At 40.2% G+C, this 27,112-nt stretch overlaps 1 protein-coding gene across 4 annotated transcripts in view; it reads right to left on the bottom strand.

The window, feature by feature from the left end:
* LOC146754829 (receptor-type tyrosine-protein phosphatase T-like) overlaps positions 1-27,112 on the bottom strand; it is a 222,714-nt gene that overhangs the window by 88,775 nt on the left and 106,827 nt on the right. For all 4 annotated transcript variants that reach the window (XM_085526608.1, XM_085526609.1, XM_085526607.1 and 1 more), the window contains 3 exons: positions 8,825-9,096; positions 4,606-4,687; positions 1,575-1,690 (listed from right to left, as the gene is read on the bottom strand). In XM_085526608.1, the coding sequence (XP_085382734.1) occupies positions 1,575-1,690; positions 4,606-4,687; positions 8,825-9,096 (470 nt within the window). The remainder of the gene's footprint in view (positions 1-1,574; positions 1,691-4,605; positions 4,688-8,824; positions 9,097-27,112) is intronic.

Genomic DNA, 27,112 nt, shown 5'->3' on the forward strand with positions numbered 1-27,112 from the left:
CACCTGAACTTGCTCAGTTGGTCTATTTTATTAGAAACCTCAATGGAAAACACAGAGTCATTGTGCCAGTTTCCAGTAATCAATTTTGGGAAGTATTTCCAAGGCTGTTTTCATTAAATCCTCCAGTTTAAAAGAATGGAAACCAGGATCCCCCTACCAATGATGATTTCCTCCCAAATCCCTTCTTCTCTTTGGAAAAAAGGTTCACAGTGCTTCAGATCAGAAGTTTTTTCACACACATATAATCTTTCCGTGGAAAGATTTCACAGAAATAATTCAAAAAAAGATATAGAATAAGCCAAAATATGTTTCTGTTAATGCTAAAAGTACAACATAGGCCAATAATTTTCAGGCTAAAAGGTATATTTTAAGATAACAGCTTTAATAATGTACAGTTAGAATGACTGTTATTTTTACAGAACGCCAACCACATTTCTCACCAACACAATCTTTTTCCCGGTATTAGTTTTTGTTTACACCATTAGTAAACTGATTCTTGCCTGAGTATTTAGACTAGTGCAAGGTGGAATGATACAAAGATGGTAACAGATATTCAGAAGGTTATTTATGAGGAAAAACTCACTAATATGGATGCCTTCACTGGGAAATGCTGAAGCAACCTCCACCAGGGAGCAATCTCCAAGAGATACTGCCTCAGTGGTGGTCAGCCCTTAAATGAGGTCTAGAGGAGGTGGAGTCAAGCTCCACCCCTTCTGGGACCACAGCTAAATTAGTCTCACCTGTGCTCCCACAGCTGACCTAACATTTGCCTCAGCTGATTAATCAGAGGTTCAGGCTGTGATTACCAATTTCAAACAATTTTCAACTCAACTATCTTCAAAGTCTCCAGAAGAACTCTAGTATAGAATATGGCAATGCTGGAACTCCACAGAGCCAAGTACTCCAAAGGGCACAAGTAATAACTTTGTCCTTCACTGGCAAACAGCACTCCACCCTTCCAGTTTGCTAAAAGCTCCATTTCTAACTCCAGAACTGAAAATCACTTAAGTTTGTCACTACGTGAATAGCACAACACAGTTTTTGAAGTCCAACCAGTAGAATGAAAATAGACACAAAGAGAAGGAACTCTTTGGTCATTTAGTGAGCAACCAGAGGAACATTCTGCTATCAATATAGAGCCAATGCAGAGCAAAAGCCAACGGAAACTGGGAGGAAGAAACAAAATGAGTACAAACTGGCTTTGTCCTTTTATAACATACCTTAAGGAATGTTTTCATCTCAACATACTTCCCTCAGCCTTTGTCAACAATATTTTTGGAGGGCAAAAGGAAAGAAGACCAAAAATTAAGCAGAAGGGAGGGATTATTGCACCTGTTCTGCCTTTTCTTTTTTATGAAGGAGTGCTTACAGGTCTGAAGATGTATGTTTAGAACTAACATTTTGCTGGCCACTTTTTCCATCTTCTGAAGCACAGTTCTGCATTTTATCATCTTGAATTCTGATCTGGAAACAACTCAAGGCAGTTCTCAAAGGATTTTGATGATAAACATTTGCCCCACCACCCTGCTGTCCTCTGTCTATTTATTTTACTTGAAAAAATTGCATCACTTTACCTGAAGCCAGAGTTTGTCATGCTGGGACCACTTCCCCCCGGCAATGCACTGGAATGTCGCATTCTGTCCCACATTAACCTCCACATTCTGAAGCCGTAAGAAATGAGGTGCTTTTCCTAACAAGAAATGCAAAGAATAGGAAGGGTAGAGCAAGGCAGCGATTGTGTTACACCAACACAGATATCAGAACAAAGCAAGTCATCCTACTCCTGACAAAGAGATTTAGCAAAATAAAGCTGTCCCTCAGTACTGAGCTACTTGGTGCAGAGCAAGGGGATCTTACAGATCTTTCATGGTCACCAAAACAATTTGTTACTCCCTTCTATTAAGAGTAACTGAGAACATTTTTTCTCTTTAGGAAACTGTGGCTCTACCAAGGGCAAAATGAAATGAAATTGAGGTTGTCAAGTGTGGCTGGCCAAAACAAATTTGTATAAAGAATTTTCTCCTTTCAATTGTATTGACTATCAAATACATCCTGTAACTGTGGAGTAACAATGCCGCTGATATAAAATCACTGATATTAAATGAAACATTGATATTACTGATAAGTGTTGGATTGCTGCACTGGTTAATAACGCCAATATCTGCTTTTTGATGACAATAAATTCAGTATTCGTTCAACACTAAACCACCAACATCCAAATGCTGATATCACCAACATATTTTGTGACAGCAGAAAAAGATCATCTGATTAGCTTTGTGCTTGCTGGGCTTCAGAAGGAAGTTTGTGCACCAACCAAATACTCTCAGAGTAGGACACACAACAGCCTTCTAATACAGTAAGGGTCAGCATTTTTCAACTTCATCTTTACCTTTTGGATATAAGTAGCCAAGGAATTACATATTTTCAGAGCACAAACTAACCTACATTTTTCTATTGGAATTAAATAGGTTCAGAAGATGTAGGCATGTGTGTGCAGGAAGCCTGGCAAATAGATGGTTGTCTACTACAGGCACATGAACAGAAAACCCTTGCCCGCATGCTACGTCAGAGGTTTTTATCTAATTCCTGTGCCACATTCTCCATATGCTCAGTTTGCTGACAACTCAAGCAAAGTGCAGGGATTCTGTACTATCGTGCTTTCTAGGGGTCAGAGCAGCGTGTCAAAGCCAACTGGTAAACCACCTCTGGGTGACAGGCAGCAAAGCAAGTACTATGTGCTGCTTGCAGGCTATTTAGGAGTGACTTCTGCCTATGTTCAGGTATGAGTGAGCTCCAAATCAGGCACATATAGCCACACCAGCCTCAAAACTAAAACATAACACCAATAATTTCAAGTGCCATTCAGGCTCAATCAGAAGCTTCCTCATTCCTGTGCTTTGAGTTTTAACAATTGTAAAATGAACCCGAGGGGCAAAGTAAGTCTGTACAGTGTCACTACTGAACAGCAAAGACAACACTGGGAATCAGACAGAAGTATTTGCAAAGACTGCAGAGAACTCATAGCTTGTAGGGACCTGCACACACTGCAGGTTGCCAACTGATTTCAAATGCACTGGATATAGTCTGAGTAATTCCAGCTTTGGGTCACCAAGATTGCATTTAATTTTCCAGAGGAACCTGCATGTACTTGGAGATGGAGTTTTAAACATCAGTTTTAATAATTCACCAAGCAGGATTTGGGGTTGCTATATATTTTTTAATCCCATAACCTTCTTGTCTTTGCCTCACAGTTGGTTCTGTGGCCTCTTTCCCAGTAAAGGGATCAGTCACCACCAAACATGCTTTGGAATGCATACACATCATTTGGGGGATTTGTTTGGAGGCTGCCAGTTATCAGCAACATCTGGTCAACACAGATTGTAAGTATTTCTTAATGAAGTAAATACACCCAAAGGCCCGAGGAACAAGCACATGGTAAATACAAATATAATTCAGTTAAACTGCAATTAACCATACTGCAGTTATCAGAAATGTCCTGTTAAACTTGAGCAGAGCCATGTACCTCACATTGCGAATGGTTGCTATTCTTTGAAATAAAATGGGTGAACCTCACCCACAGAATTTTGTTTGGAAGAGCTGCTGCTCATTTACTGAAACTAAGAACCAGTGAAAGGGGCTGTTAAAGCTCCAACCTGATGGGGGTGGTGTGCTACCTTCCCAAAGGACATCAGGCCACCTGGAAATACTACAGCATCAAAGTTATAAACAAACCTAAATATAATAAGCCAAAGTATCACCCATAAATTCAATTTAATCTGCTACATAACAATTAATAATTCAAGCACTAAAAGACATTAATTTATTATGGATTACTTTTTAAAAATACTATATTTTAAAGAGATATGTCTAAACTCATCAATGAACATGAAAGCTGTTAAAAATCTGTATGCTCCATACACAGTGTAGGGATACAAAAGTCCTTGAGCCTCTCAGTAGATGCACAGAGAAACCAAAGAAGTGCGCACACAAATGTAGAGGCTTAATGTCTCTATGCTGGAAAAATGTAAGCTGGGCATAGTACAGCTAAGGTAGGAGAAACAGAACAAATATTTCTGAACAGTGTAATGAACCTGCATTAGTTTTCGTTGCTGTGTAAGTCTAAATGAGATTTATTTATTAAATAACTCATGCAGAATCAAAAACCTTTCTTTTGAGAGATACCTTTAGGATATGTCTTTTCTTATTTTACTACTTTATATATCGAACCAATTTGTCTTATTTCCTTAAGTTAACCACGCAGGACATTATCAGAAACATTTAGATCTTTTCCTACAGCAGAACAATTCCGAAACAACAAAACAGAGTTTTATGTTCTTGTGACTCTTCTACAATGAGAAACTTCCACAAACATCCTGGCACAAGTGACCGAATCAGAGCACCTTTGCCTTTTGCACAAATTGTCAAGTTATTTAATTGCACAAGGCTGGCTGTCTTTAGTTGTTTTGGGGGATACCAAAACAGAAGAGATTTTACAGTTGGCACTATTGGATAAGTCACAACTTAAGACTGCCAAGCCCAGTATTATAGACTGCAAAGCCTGGTATTTAACGCATTGAGACGGTTAGAAGAACAAAGAATACTCACTGCATGGATGGGCAAGAACTCTGACTTCATCCACAGCTATGTACCCTGGATGTCCTTTCAAAGAGACAGATTCAAATATCACCTGAAATACAAAGAAAAGGTTTTCTTAGAAAGAACTGCACTAGTCATTTGGCCAGTCACCACATTCCACTCCTATTCCAATGTCTGATACATTCAAAGCATTTTATCATTAATAACAAAGGGGTACCTATGCAATACAGCATGAAGACACATGTCAAAGACAGAAAATCAATTTGACACAGATAACAAAAAGAGCAATATTAATTAGGATTAGTGAGAACTATGTACTGCTTCCATTTGGAAGAGCAAAGAAACCAATTACACACGTGTGCAATTACATCTGATTTGAAGTGTTCTATAAGTACAATACAAATACTGTGTGCAAAGAGTTTGGGGCAGGGCAAGGGGACTCTGGGAGACTGGTAAAATTCAAACTAATTAACTATTGCCAAATAAGCAAAATAAAATTCAGGAAAAAAACAGTATTAAATGCTGTAAAGTTTACAAGGACAAAGCTAATTAATGTGTTCAGCTGGCACAGTTACTACTACTGCAGCAGCCACTGTTTTTGCAGGATAATTCGTGACTATCAAAATCATTACCGGAACACCATTAAGTTTGTTAACTACTAAAAGCCAGTCTTCAACACTGCTATTCCCACTTTAAATAAAATTTGGCATTCCTAGCCTGTCACTATTGAGCCTTTTCTTCATCTCCTCCATTGGAAGATGTAACTCAACAAAAGATTCAGCTTTTTGAATGCCGACCACCACAGCTCAAGCTACAAAAGTGGAGCAGCATGTACTTCATAATCAGGTTGCCATTAATCATTTTGCTTTGCATTTGGGCTTCCATAATTTAGTTTCTACTTATATTCCCATGATATCTTAAGATCTACTCCCTCAGTTCAAAGCATTCCAAGTGGGAGCACTCATGAAATAAGCCCTTTTGAAAAATGCCATGATAAAAACAGGTAGAATAAAGAAATAAAGGGGAAAAAACAAAGTAAGAAAAGCTCAGGTGCTAGCAATATAAACAGAGTTCTGCAGCAGATGAAGGTGGGCAAAAAATAGGTTGTCCGAAGGATAAGAGGAGGTAGCAAATATCTGGAAGATGATCAAACCATCAATAAATGTTTCCTGTGTTCAAGAATACTTTCTAAGGACTGTATAAACAAGGAATAGAATGCATGTCCTCAGTATGGAAATGACAATTTATTTGATAAATGAAAATTCATTCATGATAAACACGGCACTTACTGCTAAGGTCACACAGCAATTACTGTGACTCCCTTCAGACTAGGATTAATCTGCGCCTTCATAGCCACCAAACTTTACTTTGCTTATCTTATAGCTGAGAAGTTACAAGCTTTGCTGAATTACTACCTCAATTTCCTGAAAGCCAAGAACTTGGAAAGAATAATTCCCCGCTTCTTTGAGGTAAAAACAAACACACAGCGGACTGACCTCTGTTAATTAGTGACACAGTTCAGTGTCTTTAATAGAGCACAAAATAACCTAAACCTTGAGTCGGTAGCAGCTGTGTCAGCTTCTAAAAAGACCATGGATTTAATCTTCACATTGCTGCCAAAATCACTGACAAGAGCAGAGGGTCTCAATTCACACTGCTTTGTTTAGACAGCTATTTTATTACCTTTTTAACTCTACTCTCAGATCTCTTTATTTCTCAGTTCAGATTTCCACACTGTTCTCACCCTTTTATACAGTTTTGCACCACTTCAGCCCTGTCAGAGTGGGCAGAGCAGAAGCACCTGGGCTGAAGAACAAGTGTTTAATACTTAACATTTTTGGAAGTTCTCAGAAATTAATATAATTCGCAAATGCAAAGTTTGGCTCTTCAACATTCTTAAATGCTCCTGAGAACTGCAAATACCAAGATTCATTTCATGTTTCCTTACCCATAAACAAACCCACATTTCACTGCTGCTATCTACCAGCAATGTCTGTGTTAGTGATGTAGCGTGGCTCATCTGTCGTGGTACGACAGACTTCTTCAGGCATGGATCAATACAGTACACAGGATCAGTACATCAAAACACCCCTTCCTGGCAGACTGTAGTGCTGTGCTCAGTGCATTCTGGGACTAAGTTAATCCTCGTGGCATGCAGTAATTCAAGAGCACACGTCTTACCTTTCTCCTAGAGCTATTATAGATTTTTCTCACTACACTACAAACGCTCGCAGACTGGGAATCCAGGCACAACTAACTCATGGGCAGAGCTGATAAACCTCTACCACCATCACATTAATACCTCAGCAGAGTGCTTCTGGATGTAGGTGACTCATACAACCCTTGTGCAGAATTGCCAGACCCAAACCACGACCCTCTGGCAATAGGCCTAGCACTGGTTTGCTGCTACTCACACCTCCAAAGCTCTGGGCACTTGTCAATACCTTGCATCCTGGGCAGTTGGCTTCAGATTTCTCAATGCACACAGCAATTACTGATGGTGTAATTGTTGGGTATTAAGAAAATAAACATTTTTCTTGACGTAGATTTCATTATTTAGGAGAAATACTTTTTTCCCCCCTGTGTTACCTTGTACTTTTGAAATACAGAATATCCATTCAGGCCTCTTCTGCACAAACTGTTCTCCGGGCGTGCAGTTTTGATTTAAAGTTGACAAATAACACTCTCACAGCATAATCTGGATTGTGAGTGTCAATGAGACGTTCCCCAGGCATCGGTACACAGAAGCTTTTATCACCATGCCACCTCTGGACTCCTTCAGCCACAAGTGTTACGATGTAACCAACAGTAATTTTGATAAAATTCCATGATTGCATTTCCCCCCCACTTTTGAGAGCTTAAAGTTTTCTTTCTTTTTTTCTTTTTTTCCTTAAACATAGAGAGTCACTAGATTGCAGAAACCAATGGACAAAATTAGGGACCAAGGACAGAGCAGACTATCAGATCCCTGACAACATTTTAAGAGCCATACTTTAGCAGAGGGAAATTAGAACTTTATCCATCATAAAGGTGAGGCTCAGGAGAGGGAGAGAAAAAGAGAGAGAACATTTGCATTTTCTGGGCAGGAACCACTCCCAGGCAGTCACTGCTGCCTTTAGGCTCTTCGTTTTTGCACAGCGGTGCAAAATTCTTCTTTGATTTAAAGGATTTTCTTCCTCGGGAAAAGCAAACCTGACCTCTAAAAAAACTTGCAAAAGATGTAATGAGGTTCAGGAAGTCTGGTATTGGTATATCTAACAGTTGGATCTCGTAGTTTGAGATCAGACTGTCTTTTCCAGGTTTTTCAAGCACTGATTACCTGGGTGAAAGATCATTTCTGTTCTCTCTGTACAGCACCTACTACGAAGCAGATTCTGGTTGATGTTAATATGAAAGTAGTATCGATCACTTTAATATGATTTCAGAGCGAGTGACAAGTTGTGCACAGCCCTTAAAACACCACTTCCAGTGCATTTGCATCTCTTTATCCCATATTCCCCTTCACCCTGTACAGTGTGCTCTTATCTATTCTGCTGAAATCCTTGGCTCCTTTTTGGAGGCAGAACATTAAAGTGTTCTACTTTAGCTCAGATTTTACAGACCTACTACCCAGTTATTTAAAAAAAAAAAAAAAAAGCTTTTCTTCCTACTGTTTTCTATCCGTAGAGCATTCAATGCCTTTTCATAGTTTCTTTTACTGTAATTCCCATCTCACTCATGCTCTTTTTTCTTACACTATAATATGTATTTCTCCTTTTCCTGCAAGGTGTAGGGTGCAATTACCTCCCAGGCACTGTTTTTTTTCCCTTGAATGTAAAACGATAAAAATCAGAAGATAAGAGTTCTCATGTCTTCACTGCTTAACAAGGAGTATATGAGTCCATTGTGTGCATGGGAAGTGCCAATCCAAGTCCGTTTACATGCATATTTCATGATACATAAGTGGGTTCTAACTTTCCAATAATTTACTTCACCTGCCCAGCTTTTCCTCTGTGACCTGAGAACATATGTAAAGAAAAAGGGTGAGAAGAATTAAGTCAAGATGTCTCTATCATCTCTTGCTATAAAACTGTCATATGAAAACTCTATCTGATGCAAAAAAAAAAAAAAATGCGGGGAAAAAAAGCTGTATTTAATTTTCAGAAGACTTATTGCTAACAACAGCTCATAGCTCACACCCAGCCAGACACTCAATGGAAACAGACAGAGAAATACTGTGAACTCATACCTGATAAAAATGCGGCCAGAAAGTACTGATGGCAAGCTCTGCCTTCACCCATCCTTCTGTTACAACCCCTGAGACATTCCATATGGGATTGCCCTGTGGTCCTCCGTTCACTTTCACGTAGACATTCAGAGAGCCAGGACTCGAACAATCTCTGCTGGACAAGTAATAATGGAAATCGATGCAATGTGTGTCATTTTCCTTCAACGTGGGCAAAAGTAAGTGAGCTTTCTGCCCGGATGCCCGTCCAGAGCTGTTCACCATCATGAAGGAGCCTGTACACAGACAAGGGAAAAAAGAATGAATACTAAACATCTGCTGAGCTCTTTCAGTTAAAGCAGATTCCCTAGAAAAGTCAATGATTCCTTTAGAAGCCAGCAAACAAAACAGTTCCTCCTAAGAACTCAAACTAGCTATTTTATGCTAGTTGTTAGGTAACAGAAAAGAAAGGAGATCTAAATTACAGGGTATAAATACAAATAGATTCATGGCCAGCTATAACCGCCTTAATTAGATAACTTAGAAATTATAAATACAACTTTGCTTTTATTGTTTTATAACACTGCAATAAAAGAGTCACACTAAACAAAGTCATATTTACCTTCCAAGAAGCCACAGGGCTCTCCTACAGCGTACAGCCCCAAATACCTACTTTCCCAAAGGCACATTCAACACAAAAGAATGCTATAAAAGATCACATTCTCAGCTGGCATTTGCCTGCATGGTCTCTACCACCTTAGTGCCAATCTGTACCCGGGAACACTGTATCTTGGTGGTACAAGCTTTGGAAAGCAGCAAGGTGTTAAGAAAACCCAGTGTACAGAGCCTAGATGAATTAGGCTTGTTAGCACAAGAGCAACATCTCAACTAGCAATACAGCAACAAGGACAATTACACTTCTAGGAGGGAAGGACCGGCTGAATTTTAGGAGAGAAATCTATACTAAGGCAATTTATGAGTTTGTTAACCCTGAAGCTTACATCATATTAAGCATGGCACTGGATGTTGAACTCATGTTTTGATTCATCAAGCAGTTATTTTACAGCACATTGTGTCTCAACTCATCTCTTTACAGATGCATCAAGGTGACAAATGTTAGCAATAAGAAAAAACATTATGAGAGTTATTTGATTCAATTCTGTTTAAGGGATCTGCTTTATGTGTGTGCAGACACTCACAGAAAAAGCTGAAGAAAATACCAAGATCCGGGGGAAAAAAAAATCTATGTGTCAGCAGCTAGGCATAATAATTTTTAATCAAATGCAGCCTTCTTGACATTCAGAGTCCTGCTGCAGCTGCCAAGTCATGCTACAAATGTATTTCTCTACTGGCCTCTTGCAGTTCACAGCACACTGTGTTTGAAAAGCCTTGCCTCACTTCTAACCTATTGACTTCCCCAATTCCGTGCCACAGCAGTTTGACAGACACTCAGATGAGCCAGATAAACATTCTGATCAGTTTTGTCCAGTGGACAGCCATACATATTCTATTTTATTTTCTTTTAAGCCACCAGATACCAGCCACTTCCTCACACAAAACTGCTTTTGGTGGTTTGTTGGTTTGTTTCTGTTTATGTGATATGTGTATACATTTTGTAAAGGACTGCAAAGCACGGATGCAGAAGAAAGTGCATCTTTCACAAGAAATCACACACGCTCCTGAGACCTTGGAAAACTCGAGCACAGTGCAGGCACAGCTGGGGATGAGGCGGTACAAGCAAAAAAGCTACAGTAAGGTGCTCTCTAGCGATCCGATCTTTCATTTGGATAGGTTAAAAATCCCAATGGCCCCCAATCCAGAGATTCCAAATTCACAGTAAAGAGCTCAAGAAACAGAAAAGCTGAATCCAAGCCTTCAATTTTTTCTCTAATAATCAAAGTCTGTAAGGTGAGACTGATAAACATTCTCTGTTGATTCACTCCTGCTCTCAGTCAAACTCAAAACCCCCTTCGTCAGTTAGTTTCTCACTGAGTGCTGCACTAATCTTCTGATCCACCCAAATAAACTAAAATAGTGGCAATCTGAGATTTGGGCTCAGACTGTATCACCTGGGATAATTTATGACCAGGAAGCACAGTTTCCAACAGGTAAGATACAGGGGTGATGCTACAGCCAAAGCAAACATTCAGTAAAGAAGAGGTCATTCATTTCTGTTCCATCTTTGATCAGATCTTAGCACACATCATTTCACTTCTGGGTGTCTTCCTCATCCTTTCCCTATTTGGAAATCCTTATCTATTTGGATAGTAGATGGATCCCTGCCCTAAAGATCTACTCTGAAGCTATACAGTGCCCAGCACAACAGGGTCCTGAACTGTACTACATCAGGCAGGCGTTTCAATGATAGAAAGACTTAAGGAGGATTTCACTTTTACAGATTCACGTATGAAAATAAGGAGCATTCCTCTGGGAGAAAAACATCAGCTTTTAGTAAAAGTTCAAAGCAATAATTACAATTTTAGTTTTTGACACCCACCAAAAATGAATCATACCCTATTTGCAGAACGACAATGGCCTTTTGTACAATAACTCTGGAGTATAGAGCCTGTACATAGAGACTGACACAACGTGAGTGAGTGAAATATCCATCAAGCAAAAAAACACTTAATAAAATAATCAGCCTTCGTTATGGGAAGAATAGCCTTACCAAAAAAAAAAAAAAAAAAAAAAAAAAAATCATTGCCATTTGCATGTTATTCACAGCCTTGGTTCTCATTTCTGGATGCCTTAGAAACAAAAACCCACACCCCATAGCATGCCTAGAAATACAAGAGAAAAGGCTCTAAGATCATAACTGTCTCCAGTAAAGTCCTGAGGGGAGAGACTGTTTTACATGATTGTGAAAAAGATAAAAAAAAATTCCACTACTGGTGCTGCTCCCATCTTTAACTGTGCCATCTGGTGTCTCTACCTGCTCTTACTTCCACAGAGACCTCAAATAGCAGCTGCCTCAGGAAGGTCTTTTCCTGCCAGGTCAAGTTGGTGCTCAACACCCCAAGCCTGCCCTTAGGAGGGGATATTATTAAACTTCACCCATGCCATGACTGACAGTGGGTACAAGAACGTTGCTATCTCACAAAATCTCACTGCTGTGAATAATTTATACCCTCTACCACAAATTACCCTCCAAACAAACCTAGCTGTATGTGATTCTCATTTCCCTTCTTGCACTGTGAACCTGAATGCATAACCCATCCCCTACCCTCAAGGACCTTCCAAAGGTTGCTCTGTGTGCTCCTGGACCAGCAGCTGAGATGCACAGACTACCTGTCCATGCCACTAAAGCTTTTCTGGGCAGGACGCATTGCTTACCAGTAGCTCTGAGATCAGCAATAAGTAAACAAACAAACAGAGTTCAGAACAGCCTTTTAAGGACAAGCGTGTTTTGCCTTATTAGCTGTAATAAAAACTGACACATTGCGATTCAGAGCCTGACAGACTTCTTTAACATGAGCGCAGAATTGAAGCTGATGGGACTTCTTTTGAATTTATAGGCCTGTATGTGCAAATAAAAGAGGTACAAGCGGGTCTGGCACCAACAAGCCATTTGTCACATTTCTCACTCATATAAAGAACTAGGGAATGCATTAACGTGTCACAAACAGAAATTATTGATCAATGAATGACTGAAAACCTATTTAAATTTCTCCAGGCATGAATGTGTATAAAACAAAAGATTCCTTGAAGAAACTCTGATTTGGACTGACTTTGAACAGTAATGAGAGCAGAAAAAAACACTGAGTGCTGTTTTTGTTTACCTCCATCTGGAAAGTTCAAATGTCATCAAATAGACACTGAAATGGGAAAGTTTGAAGAGAAGAAATGATCTCTGCTGTGTGAAAGTTGTTGGGTTGTTCTGTTTCTATTGGACACAGAAGTAAATGCTCATTAAAGGAGCTGAATATGAGGTCAATTAAATTTAGTGCTCTTGAACCAACAGGTTACATCAGTTAATATCTTGCTGGCTTTGCCACCTTCCTGAATAACTAAAACCAAATGTGCTGCGTTCAGATCAGTCAAAAGCATGGAGAAAAGAAAGATGGTAAATAAATTCATTTTTAAAAATCCATTCAAATGACAGTGAACATAAAAAGGCACTCTCTTATAGTTATTAAACATACCACCGAAAATTGGGGAATTAAACCATGAAGAGCTCTCTAGCTGGCCATAAATTTCAATTTTTCCCCTGCTTGGTGCATAATGATGCCTTGATAAGCTTCCTATTATTGATGCATCTGCAACATATACCCTCTTTTTGAGCTGAAATGCTGCTCTGTAGCAGATGGTGGCTATTGTGTTTACACATCAGCACTTTATGATTGCATTTTCTCACGTCTGCAGTAAAAAAGAAAGCCGTAATTGAGTTTTTAATGGCTTTGCACATTGTTCATTAAGATTACATGAGTGTGTTCTGACAAATGACAGCTGAAGAAATGAGCCACTGAGAACCCCTCATGATCACCAGACAGACCTCAGCTGATGCTCTTTCACTGCTGCCTTTGAAGAACTGCGCTGTTTAAAAGTAAAATTACAGCAACCATTAAAGACTGAATGTAAACTTGAAAAGAAAACTGTCAAAATGCTCAACTGCAAAAACAGCCTTCGGAAACCCTGAGAACCCAAATCAGAAAGTACAGAACTTTCTTTGAAACAGCAAACTCTTTCTCCCAGTACATCAATCTGCTTTTCCAGCAGCTCCATCACAGCACAGGCACTTTTTTTTTTCAGACACAGTGCTTCTGGTTACCAAAGAACAACTCTACCCTCAAAAAGGAAGGGCCTGACACCTGACCCTGTTAGCATGGAATGAAGCAACCTGAAATAATTTCAGTCAGAAGGGGCCTCAGGTAATATCTAAGGCATCATATTTAGTCCATTTCTGTGCTTAGAGCAGGGTCATCTCTTCTCCCCACTGACTCTCTAAAGCCTCCCAGATGGTCCAGTCCCTCTGGATAACCTGCTCCAGTACTTGGCTGCCCTCAGGTTGTTTTTTTGTCACCCCTATAACCTCTCATTTCAGCCCATACCCCTTGTCTCTCACCCTCCAGCCACTCAGTGCAGTAATGACTCTACCCCATCCTGGAGGCACTGAGGTGTTGCTCCCAGGACCCCCCCAAATCTTTCCTGCCCGAGCCTGAACAATGTCATCACTCCTCAACCTCTTGTCCCAGGGTGCTGGCTCCTGCCCTGACCACTCACTCGGTGGCCTTCACTTTCCTCCCTCCCTTTCATCAGAGTCTGTGATGTTGGGGCACCCGAAATTGGACACAATAGGCTAAAGGCAATCTAATGAGTGGCAAGCAAGGAAGGACCACTTCTATTTGTCTGCTGGCTAGGTCCCTGTTAATACAGCCCAGGATGGCATCAGCAGTCAGAACATGCTGATGACTTATATTCAGGCTGCCCTCTACCTGACTAGTCTACGTCCACATTCACAGTATTTCTTCCAGCCTGCCTCTACCCCTCTGGATGGTGGTCCTACCCTTGACTGTATCAACTGTTCCCATAGTTTGATGCCAAACTAGAGATGCCACCAATTACTGCCAGCCAACCAGTGCACACCTCCACAGCTACCACCACCAGCCCAGACCATAACAACACCCTGACCTGGAAACACATGAAGCTTTGTCCTGACTCTGGTCTCCGTAGTTTCATAGCACTTCTTCTGCAGTTGAATTACAGGACCAAGAGAGCTCTGGTAACTTCACATCTTACAAAACCAAAAAAGAAAGAAAGTATTTCCATATAATTGCTTAAAGTTAAAACCATGAAATTCACAGTTCTTCTTCACAAAAAGTTACCATTGTACTTTCCTCATTTTTCTACCCCTGCCCTTCTCAGCTACATGTAATAACAGCTGAAGAAGGCTCAGAAATCTCTTCTCCTGACTGATGAACCACAGCGAGCAGCGCTTGTACAAACTCAGAATTAAACAAGGCGTATCTCATAGCTGCTATCCCTTCTTCAAATATTAGGACAAAATCAGACCCGTGGGTTTTATCTCTCAAATGTGGGCCACACTGAATTAATCTGCCATGGAATAAGAAAGAGCTTGATTCACAGATAAACAGGAATATAAACTGCAAGTTCAGTCCCATATAATTCATGAGGACAATTCATTCACTTGGGAAACTGTTGGATAATAGGAAAATATTTTTTAAAGAGACAGCCTTTATTTGTAAAGACGTTTTCTTCTGGATATTTATGTCGTGAAAAGAATTATGTTGCTGAGGGTTTTTATAAGATAAATCTTCTCTGGAAACAAGACTGATTACATATTGCTTCAGCGACTACTAATATTTGCTGTACTCATTGAAAGGATGTGAAGATTGTGGCACTGTCGCCTCACTGACCCTTCTGAAGCAGGGTCTCTTATTAGCAGAGGGACTTTGTGGCCTCACCACCAGCCCAGAGCAGTCCCAAGCAGCTATGCACTCAATGCAGGTATACCTGTACCCAAACTACTGCTAGATGCAGTGGAAGATCAGCACTTAGAGGTTAACTAACATCTGTATGGAGCACAAACACAGTAGTGATACTTAACTACAACTCTGATAACCAAAGAACCTCGATCTAAGCCTCCATCAGATGAATCCTGAAAGCAGTGCCATCTAACAGCCCTGGTCTGTAATAGGGATGATTTATCACAAAGACTCATGATAAAATTTCACACTTGAAGGTGCACAATGCTGTCCAGTGCTATTGCTTACCACTCAAGCCTCACAAGCAAGTTGCTTCCATCATCAACCAGAGGAAGAACACCGGCAGCTGGTGTTTGCTGGAATAACATCTGTGCTCCAATCACCTCTTTCCCTCAAATTTTAATTTACAAAGCAAAAATCCTTGGTATCAGACCCCAGATGAAAGCCATCGCTCATGTGTTACATGTACCTTACAAATGCTCTGCGTACCGCAATGCTCCACAGTCATCTTCAGAATTGTCTTTCCATGTTTTGTAAATGTTTATTTATTGAAAGAGTGACTGTCACAGCCATCAGCCTGTTCCTGAGAAGCAAACAGTGCTGTGGAATCACAAACTATTCTATAAATCTCAATGGCGAACAACTTTTTAATGGATTCACTGCCTTCATTCATTGTTGCTAAGGTCACTGCTGTAGCATGCTTTGAGACTGTCTTTATTCCATTATTTATAAGTACAGTATGAATTGCTTTGCAGTACTGCAAAAAAAGGATCCATTAGCAATGAAGTTACCCCAGTTTATCAGATAAATGAATCTTGTAATAATAAACACGTGTCTCTACAATCAAAAGATCAGAAGTCTCTTTGATTTTAATTATACCTTCTTGTTTGCATCATCATTTTTTAAATCGCATGAAAATATACACTAAAACCATGAGGAGTTATTGTTGATTTTCAGTTCCAGTAGTTTGATTACTATTCATCCTATCAATTACTACCTTAACACTTCGGTAAAATGTAGAGAACTGATTTAAACACTTAATAAGGCATAGGTTATTAAATGGGCAAATAAGCAAAATAGAGGGAATAGCCGTAACTCAGCATAATATCTATGTTTAAAGACATTGCAAATCTTGTTCTCAGCACTCAAGAGCTTTATTACAGCTGAGCCTTGAAAGAGAGGCCCACAGGAATGAGTTGTAGGGACATTAGTAAGCCTCAAAGCCTCTTGCAAATGTAGTTCCAAGAAGGCTCAGAGTTCAGCAGAATACTAAATATCTTCTTCACCTGATTTAACCCATGGCCAACTGGCTGCTGCCAAGTGCTTCTCTCACTCATGGGAAACGCAGCATTTCAGTGTAGAACCCCCGGACCCACTCTCTGAAAACACACTGACCATTTATTTAGGTTCCAGGCATGCAAATGCTTGTGTAATGAGCATAATTTACAGACAGATGCTAAAGAACGCTCTCGTGAGGAAATGCCAACAACAAATGAGTTCAGAGGTAGCAGTCAGTACAGATTTTTCTGAACAAGTAATTGCTGTTTAGAACGTGCACCTCATAGCTTTGCTTACAAATATGGAACTTACTTTAAAAATAAAATTCCCCATCTCATTACAACTCAATGGCTAAAAATAAAGGTCTCTCCAACCAAGGCTCAAGGAAAGCATGTTTTCAGTTGTTGATTACAAGTCATTAAAGAATTAAATGAGTACATTACAGCTAATGCTACATCAGCTCTTATTGGAGGAAGGGCAGCAAGGCAAAGGGAAGCTCTGCTGCCCCTCTGGACTGGGACAGCCAATGGCAACAGGCTTTGATACGCCTGAACAGACACAGTATGCACTAAACCAGGAACATAATTTCTTTCTGGCTTTGAAAGCTGTTTTGTCTGAATGTTTCATATACAAGTAACGGCCAACAGACATGATATAACAACTTGTAACTACCCGCACAGAGCAACTATCCTGCACTGTTCAGATACAATGTCAGACCAGTCAAAGTCATTCAAAAACAACAGCCCCTCTTTAGAATACACTTTTATTCTCTACTTTTACTTTGTATTTACAGTGTTTCTCATTTCTGGTTTGCTTCTGAACACATTTTTTCTCTCCTCTACACACATTCTAAAAGATGACTGCAAACTCCGTTATGCCTCATTCTTCAAGTATGCAGCAGACATCTGTTAGATGCAGCCTCATTTGAGAGGTGCGCGGATGGATGGCTCAAGGTTCACAGAACGGCTTGGTTTAGTTTACTTTACTTTCACTCATCTAAGGCCACTGAGATGGAACACCACCAGACACTTACCCTGCTGCTGGAGCTCAAGGTTCTCAGATGCTCCACAGCACCTAACTCTGCATCAGACAAAACCCACTGCCTGTTTCCAGTGCCCCATAAGACAGCCATCTGGAGCACATGTTCATAGACTCCTGGCTTTCTTGCTGTTGCAATTCATAAAAATTCTAAATGGCCATGCAAGTTGGACCTCAACACTTGTGTATTTTCCAAAAGGAACTTTGGAATAACCTTTGGAGTTGGCATGAGGGCTACCAGAATTATTTTAGCAAAACTATTAGTCTATTAGAAGGTACTAGATTCCAAGTAATCCAAGCACAGTCTTATTTTCAATACACTGGATTCTATCATTGCTTAATCATTAAAGACAAATGGCTAAATAATTTATTATGTCATTCCAAAGCATAAGAAGTGTGTTGTACGCCAGCCAGAACCAAATACCTCATTAGCAGGCATGCAGCTCCATTGCTGGCCAACTTTTACGGCCTCTGCAACTTGTGTAAAACTTCCATATGTCTGTCTATGTAACATTCACCAGGCAACCGCGGAGAGATTATTACCGTCTGTATTTGTGACAGAAAACACATATTAAATGCAATGCCAAAAGGCAACTGCAGCAAACAATGTCTGAAGAGGAATTGTTTCTTAAGGAGTTTGTTTTTACGTAACAGAGTTCTGACCATATGGTCACTTATTTACACACTTAAGAGATCAGCACCACAACTCTCAACTCAGAATATGACAAAGGTTGGCTGGTGAGTTATTTTTGTAACAAACTCCCAACTTCACGGAGCTTGGTTTTAACAGAAAGTGTTAATTGCTGTTAAGTCAGTGATGCTATTCTGGGTTTACTGCAGTGCAGCCAACGATGGAGTTTGGCAGAGAGAATTCAGAAAATAATGAAGCTCATCTCACAAGTCACCACACTGTATGGCAGAGCAAGAATTTCTCAAAAGGAGCAGCTCTAAACTGCAAAAGCAGAGGTTCATGCAGGCCACTGTGGAGGCGTATTGGCACAGCAAAAAGGAGCCTCAGTCATTTCAGCCCACACCTTTACCAGCTGTGATCACTGTGATTTGCTCATTCCCATGGGAACTAAATTAAACCAGATTTTTTCTTTTAAACAGGCAATGTTTGTTTGCCTATCATAACCCCTGGTACAATTACAGCAACCTAAGCAGAAGAGTCACCATCCTCATTTCCAAGCATGTTATCCTCTTAGGGTGGTCATTTTCTAGCTGAACATTATTTATGCCTCAGGAAGAGAAAATGAAATACTGCCTTGACTAACACTACCATTCAGAGAAGGTTTAAACTCTCCACAATAAAATACTAGTTTAATCCAAGCAGAAGACATTTCTCAGTAACAGGATGAATAGGTGGCTGGCTCAGAACACAAGGCAATATTTGTGCTCATAAAAAGTCCCAAACCATGCAGTTGCAATTAACGATTACTGAACTGGATCAATCACTACACAGAAGCCTAAGTAAAAGCCCAATAGTTACTGAATATTGACAAACATTTTTACTCAACTTGACAGCTGTACTCAATAACAAAGCTTTTCTTTGAGTAGCTTAAAAGAAGCTGCCTTTGAGCCACAGGACACATCCCTGTGCTTTAGTCAAACAAGTACGCTCAGCACACTCAATGTGCATAGTTTGCAATAGTTGATCATGACTCACTTCATGGTCTTTTTGATAGTAAGCAGCAACAAGATTATTAACATCCACAGAGGCTATTATTCACATGTGGTTTTTGGAGCCCAGTTGGACGCCTGTGTGAATTTATTTATTTTTACTAAATTGCCAAAAAGTGTGTATACATTTATGCCCTGTGGACTGCAGTTCATTTAGAACCTAATAGCGTTATACACACAATGTTAGATTTTGATTAGAAATTAATAGCATTAACTGAATCACATTTTCTGGCCATGCTCTTCCCTGCTGAGAAACATGGCTGTGCAACATCCATTCCAAGCTCCGCAGGTGATACAGACTGAGTTTATACCACTTTTTGGGTGAAAACTTCCAATATTTTACCTGCTAAGTTCTTTGACATAACCTAAATCCACCTTTATCCCCAGAAGGTAACTCAAATGTTGTACCAGCCACACCAAAATAACTGGTTAATGTAGCCATGAATTGACGCCACCGGGACCCCGCTTAAATGAAGAGCATTATTTAGCAACCACATAACCAACACTGCACCAAGTCCTGGCACTTTGGTTAAACACATGGAGCTAGAAGTGACAGAAGGGATAAATGTACACAAACAGAGATGTTCAGAATGTGACGTAAATAGTTCATAACTTTGCTGAGAAATCCTCAGAGCCTCTAAACACCCAAGTATGCCAGCTCTTCCTTCAGCTCAAGTTCCTCACAGTTCTCAACAAATTTTGCAGTCAGTGCCATGCTACTTATTTAATTGTTCGCTTCATCTTACAGAATGCAGTTTAATATGCTATTAGGAAAGTCATTTGGGCAATCCTTTGTTAACCTTCTGCCACATTTGACTATTTTCTATCTTCAGTAGCCTTCAAATCCCAAACAGAATTTCAACCCTCCCATGAGGATTACTTTATTTAATAAACTCTCGGGAGGTATTTCAAAAGCTTTGAAATCCCTGGTAAATCCAGTTTTTAATCCATTATTACACTGGCATTGAAGAAATTTCTGTAAATTAGAACGTCATAGTGCTCTGCTGGTTAGTCTGTCATGCTGGATTCACCTAAGTGGATTCATCTATTTGTTATTGTTTTAATCGTTTTTACCTCCAAGCTTTCTAGGATCATCTCTTTTTCTTTATGTTAAAGAAAGAGACTCCTGGCTCTTCTCTTCAGTAGCCAATTAAGCAGCTGTGAAAAAGCACATTAGCAAATCAAGTCCTTCCCCTAAAAAATTCCTCAGAGAATTATGAAGTTTTCTTGTTTGTTACTAAAACCACAAGTGGTTGTTTGACCAAGAATCAAAGAAGGAAAAAAAACCTCCCCCCACACCTCCCAAGAGAAAAAAAAAAATAATGCTAGTGCAAAGTAATCAGTTAGGTTACCTGAAGTGTAGATTTCTGTACCTAAAAAAGAACCCAATTACTGATATTCTGATTCTAGCTGACTCATCAGTCCTCAATTCCCGCAGCCAGGAGATTTAAATAAACTTAGAATCTCTTATTACCTTAGTCTGAAATTATCTTTCTACCCCAATTTCAAGTGTCTGTACTAGACCTCAAAGTTATTCTTAATAGGCTCTTTTTATTATTTAATTATTTTTTAAAGTGGAATGTTATTTTTATCTTCAAAGGGACAGCAATGATAAGATTGAATCTGAGTGGGTAAGGATCCAGGAGAAGACCAACAGGGCGAACATCCAGGTGGGGGTCTGTTAAAGACAACCTAATTGGGATGAAGAGACAGACAAGGCATTTCTGTGAACAGCTGGCACAGGCTGTATGATTGCCAGCCCTTGTTCTCATTGAGGACTTTAACTTCCCCTGATAAATACTGGAAATATAACGCTGCACATTAATCTAGACCCACAGTCTAGGAGGCTTCTAGAAGTTATGGAAGACAAACTTCACAGCTGGTAAGAGTGCCTACCAGGGGAGGTGCACTCCTAGACCTGGTGTTCACAAACAGAAGAACTGATGGAGATGTGGAGGCCAGGAGCTGTCTTATGCAGAGCAATCCCGCAATGGTAGAGTTCTCTATTCTTGGGGAAGGGCTAATGAGAATCTCCATCGTTTACTGGATGCAGATGGGTACCTGACCACTCAGGATAATGGCAGCCCATGGCTGGCATCAGTACCCTCTTTGCTGGGTAAAGAACTGGCTGAACACCAGGCCCAGAGAGTGGTGGTGAACAGAGTTAAATCCAACTGGTGACCAGGCACTAGTGGTGCTCCCCAGGGGTTCAGTACTGTGGTCTGTCCTGTTTAAGATCTTTATTGATGACCTGGATGAGAGGATTGAGTGCACTCTCAGTAAGTTTGCAGATGACACCAAGTCATCTTTTATGATTCTATGACTTATTTGCTTTATTCCATGGCAGCCCTAACAATCTCTCTTAGTTCATACTTTCAGTCTTCAAAGATGCCACCAAATGTAGCAACGCTTGAATAAACTTACTTCAGTGTAAGGACAAACAGTAGCATGGTTTCCTACACATAACCCTTCTTAATTCTTCAATTGGAACAGCAAGATAAAAAAACCTAAAACTCTGTGCGAGACAGCCTTGAAACAACATAAGTATCGAGACTTGAATGGAGGGCTGGGCAATTACAGCAGAACGTTTAAGATGGCCAAGAGGTAAAGTGAAAAATTCAGTTGTATTTTTAGAACATGAAGGAAGTTTTCAGTACTGGCATGAGTTCAAAAGGAAACAGATTTTTCCATAGGCAAAGCTCCCCCTTACCATTCCATGAGCACGCTGTTGAAACAGGCTGTAAACACTTTAGGTAGAAAGAACTCAAATTAAAACATACTTGAGCGGTTTTCTCAGGTTCTGATACTGCTCTAAATGAAGCAGACAAATAAAGCTCCTCCTGAACTCAGCACGATCAGGATCAGGGCCAAATTATTAACAAGCATCTTTCTGAGTAGGATTATCTATCTTTGAAAAATAATTGCTCCTCGTGGCCTTGCAAACAAATGAGCAATTTCTGTAGGACTTACACCGAGCTAACTAGAATTTCCACAAATTCATGCAAACAAACTAGCATTCCAAGCATGGGGACACAATTAAGCTTTCAGGCTTTCAGTTTTCCCATTAATCTCTATTACAGAAATGTACTCTGGAATCCTATTTCTATGCCTCCTGATTTAATATATTGAACTCTATTATTGCAGCTGCAGGAAGCTCTCAAGTCAACACCCTGGCAGAGATTTTGGGATGGAGATTTCTCTAGCATCCACATTCTGCTCCATTTTAGAAATAAGAAAATGCCTCAAAATGCGTAAGTCAGTTTTTTTTCCTCTGGTGATCATGTACAACATAAAACGTATCACTTTTAAACTTGTATTTATTAGCATTACTTACGCTTATAACATGATCCAAAAACATAGGCAGTTACATAGGCAAACACATAGTAAAAATATCAGAGGGATCTTAGGACTTCTTCCCTTTCTAGAGGCCACTTTCACTTTGACTGCAAGCAGCATAACTCTATGTGTGCTACAGCAGGGTCAGCATGCATTATTCTGCCCACAGGCACTGGGATGGCAGTCTACCCACAGGTGAAGACTTACAGAATAAATTAGGAAGTTCATACCCCAGGGGAACGATTGTTAAAATAAGCTCAGCATTTCTGACAGCCATGCAACGGTGTTTCTACTCTTGAGGTTTTATGGATGCTCAATTGAAATAACTTGCTTAGCTTGCTCACAGCTGCCATTCACAAGGAGCGCTGATCTACAAAATGCAGCATGGTGAGCAACCTCATGAAACCCATTAGATTTTCCTTTAAATGTCAGTGTTCGTACAGGTAGCCTATTGGATCATCGGGCTAATCAGTTTTTCAAGGCAGTGGTATTGTGTTTGGATAGCACATGCATTTCTCAAGCAATCAAGATTACTCAGTTTTTAGTTTTATTTTTTAAGAGCATTTAAACTGTCTTCTGTAGTTACTTGTTAAAGCACTGAGACGCACTGGAATGCAGAGCCCAGTACCCAAAAGCTGACTGTGGAATACTGCCTGAAGTTTACCATCTTTGAGCCAGCTATACACAACAACATGGAGGTACTGCAACCAAACGTCAAGAGCCCAGTGTTGTTACACGCACAGAGCTGTTCCCTTCCCAGCTCTGAACTGAAAGGAATAGAGAATATACTACATTAAAAAAACATTGTCTAGAAGAGCAGTAAAAATGATAACAGCTTAAAACACAGTCCATGCTCAGATTGGCTCTGTATCCGTATCATTTTCAGCAGCTGGGGAGGAAAAGTACCCAAAACAGACAACTGCTGCTTGTGATATAAACATAAAAACTACATTTAAAAACAAATAAATAAATAAACACAAACCCCAAGCTCTTTTCCATTTGTTTAGTCTTTCCTCTTACTTTTGGTATTCAGAACACCATGATGTGAGCCCCCAGAGGAATGGAATTTGAGCAGTCCTGCTGCCTGACAATTTCCTTTGCTATTTTGCCTCCTCATACTGTAAAGGAAGAATCCAATTTCCAAACCTACAGACAGTTCATTTAAAACACATCTTTCCATTTTGAATGTGTACCACTTGCAGCTTGTGCTTTGAGGACACGCAATTATGTTTCACCCTAGTAAGGCAAAGGCTCAGCATATTCCACTAAAACTGGTAACAGGCTGAAGGTTTACATTTTCAACATAGATAACTTGATGAAAGTCTGATTTCACAGCGCTGTGAAACACATACCGTATGCTGAGTGCAAACTTTCCTCCAAGAGATCTTTCTGAATTCCATCCTGTTTTAATTTCCTCCTAACGTATTCTATTCAGAACGCTTTTACTTTAAACAGTTCAAGATTTTAGTTGTTCTATTTACAATAAGGCATAAAGGAATTAACAAGAACTGAGATCATTTGCTCCATTTCTATTTTGCATTCACACAGCCTCCATCCAGGGTGCTAATTTGGTAGAACAGTGGAGGATGATTTCCTCCTGCTCACAGAACCGCTTAGACTCAGCATGCAACAATTTGCCTATCAAACAGTTTGTTAAGAGCTGAAGGGTATATATTGCTCATCTTACTCTAATTCTCTTGGCCATGAGCACACTTATTTTTTCCGTAGTATTTTCAATATGGCTCAATACAATAGTAGATTTTAACTTCTTTCCATTTAGGAAACTACCAAATGACTCTATGTCATATGCAATGGTGCTAGAAATAAAATATCCAGAAGTATCTAAAATTCCAGATAGTACCAGTGCCATAAGGGTACACACAACTAAGGATTTGTACCAAACTCTGACAATGTCAGTGAAAGCACAGCACTTTAAATACGGCATTCACGCTGCCTACAGCTCCAGATACCTTTAAATCACGTGAAGTACAACAATTATGATTTCCAAAAGCCTGGTACATCTTGATTTCTGCATTCTCAACCCATACATGTGCTGCATGACATGATTTCATGTATTCAACCACACAGTTGTATGGCAATTGTAGACATGCTTGTAGCATGTAAAGCCTTTGGTATAGCAACGCATTTGCAGCTCTGAAAAGGCGTGGATTTTAATTACTCATCAATCTTTTGAAGATGTTCTTACTACTTTGACGTCTAAGATGCTCTACAGATCAGTCAAGGTACAAGCCTTAATAAGGCTCTGAAGGTTTTCTTAACCTTTACCAGAAGTGTTGTCTCATTTTTAGCAATGGAAGTCACCAAAGCATGAAGAAAAGCTTCCCTCAAAGACCTAAGGAAAAAAACTGAAAGAAAGATTATGCATTGCATATATTATGCAAACATGACCATTGAAAATGTATTACACAGTTTTTCTCTCCTTCTGAATTAGAGTGAGCTGATTTTCCAACCATATCTAACACGAAAACAGATTTTCATAGAAAAGATAACTCTCTAAAACATTGTTTTCCTTCCTCAGCATATAGTGGATGAGCATTACATGCAGAAGGACATGGGAACGTCAAGACAAGGAAAGGCAGGCCTTGCCACCCAGCCTCCAGGGCAGCTTGCAAAGGCCTCTGCTGCAGTGAACATTCTCCCATAAATCATAAGTAGTACTGAAGCTACACATTTGATGTTGTATTTTTCTATTCTCAGCTACTGTAGTCCAGACTATCCCTAATAACTTCTTGAACTATATCCTACAATGCACAGTTTTCAGTACACAAAGCTGATACAAGGAAAGATTCCATTATGACAAGGGTGGCCAAACATTAGAACAAGCCTCCTACAGAGATGCTGACGCCCTGGGCATGTCAGTATTCAAGAGACACTCCAATGCCCTCACAAATTTGTTTCATCCCTAAAGAGGCCAAGAAGCATTTTAAGTAGGTCCCTGCCAACTGAACCATTCTGTTCTATTCGGGGGAGACAACAGAACCAAGGCACCTTGGTCAGAGGTGGCTGCACTGACAGGGCTTGGATTTCTTGAATTCACTCCTCATACCACAGCTATTTAATTACTGGAGTCAACAAATATCTATGCCAAAACACTTACTTTGCTCAGGATGATGAAATAGCCAAGGTAACGTAACAAAATACATATATTTGCAGAATGCTTTTATGCACTACTTGAATCTTTGTACAAAGCAGACCCTAGTATTTACAGCAGCCATGACTTGTGCTTGCTGGAAGGATGTGTTAGGGATTCCCTCAGGAATTAGAGGATACAAAATGATCCCCATACTCTTGATTCTGGTTACGTGTCATATCACTGCATACAGCCATGTTACATCTTCCACACAGCTCAATAAGGACTTAAACTCCTATCTGTTAAAAATCTAATCACCAGCTTACTCTTGAGTTCTGACATGCTACCAGAGGATGCAGAGGATTTCAGAAGCAAAGGTCACACTCCAAGCTCATCCTATTCAATGCAAGCTATGAGAACAGCTCCAAAAGTAAGGCCTCCTATTTTATTACGTTGGCCCAGGACATCAGAGGCAGATATTGGTGGTATTGATATCCTGGGTTGAAGTTTTGTGACAAATTCCCACCAGCCACCAAGGATTTGAAACTTCAACTTCAATGTTTAAAAGCAACAAACCTACAAGCACCATTCCCCATTGGTTCCCACGGAACCTGTACCAAGAAATTACCATCAAGCCATTTTTAGGACTCTTCTGGACCTCTTTTATAGCAGCTGTGTGGTATTCACCCTTAACATCTGGCAAGTTGAAGTCATCGTAACGACAAGAGCACCTGATGCACAGGTACCTCTCAGGTCCTTAAAGAATACATCATCAGTGTCATCATCCCAGAAGGGTGGCAACACTTCACTTCCTCTCCCACAACTGCCCTGCCTGTCTCTGATGAAGGGCCAGTAACCATCCATCATGACACAACAGGCACAGGGCTCTTCCCAACACATTTTGCTAATGCCAATGACACTGCAGCTATGGGACACTGCCAAGACTTCCAGCTGCTCTACCTACTTCCACCTGCTGTGTGCACTGGTATATAAATGTTTCAAATGTGCTTCACTGTACCCAGAACTCATGCAAATGACTGAAGGATCTCAATAGCATGCACTGCCTCAAAGTTTGTTGGCTTGTCTGTGTATTACTGTGAGCTGGTTTTATTTCTATTCATCTTTCAGATTATATGCACCCTCCATCCCCATTGAAAACTATGGCTGCTCTCAGGCCATTGCCTCCCCACGCCCAACACAGCCATGTTTTGGTCACCATGGGACATTCTAACGGTCACACTGCCACAGCTTTCTGATGTCACAAACCACCTCCCTGACAACCACTATAAATACAGGGACCCTGACAACAGAACATCAGTCCTTAGTCGACTCGCGACTTGGTGACACCCTTGTGGCCCAAGGAGCAACATATAAAGTCCCTTCACACCTTTTGTGTTTTCCCTCGTGGAGGAGGATGGATCCTCCTCCACCAAAGAAGCGGCGGCT

This window comes from Coturnix japonica, chromosome 37, assembly GCF_054131305.1.
Source record: "Coturnix japonica strain WE chromosome 37, WE-NBRP24, whole genome shotgun sequence".
Lineage (NCBI taxonomy): Eukaryota > Metazoa > Chordata > Aves > Galliformes > Phasianidae > Coturnix > Coturnix japonica.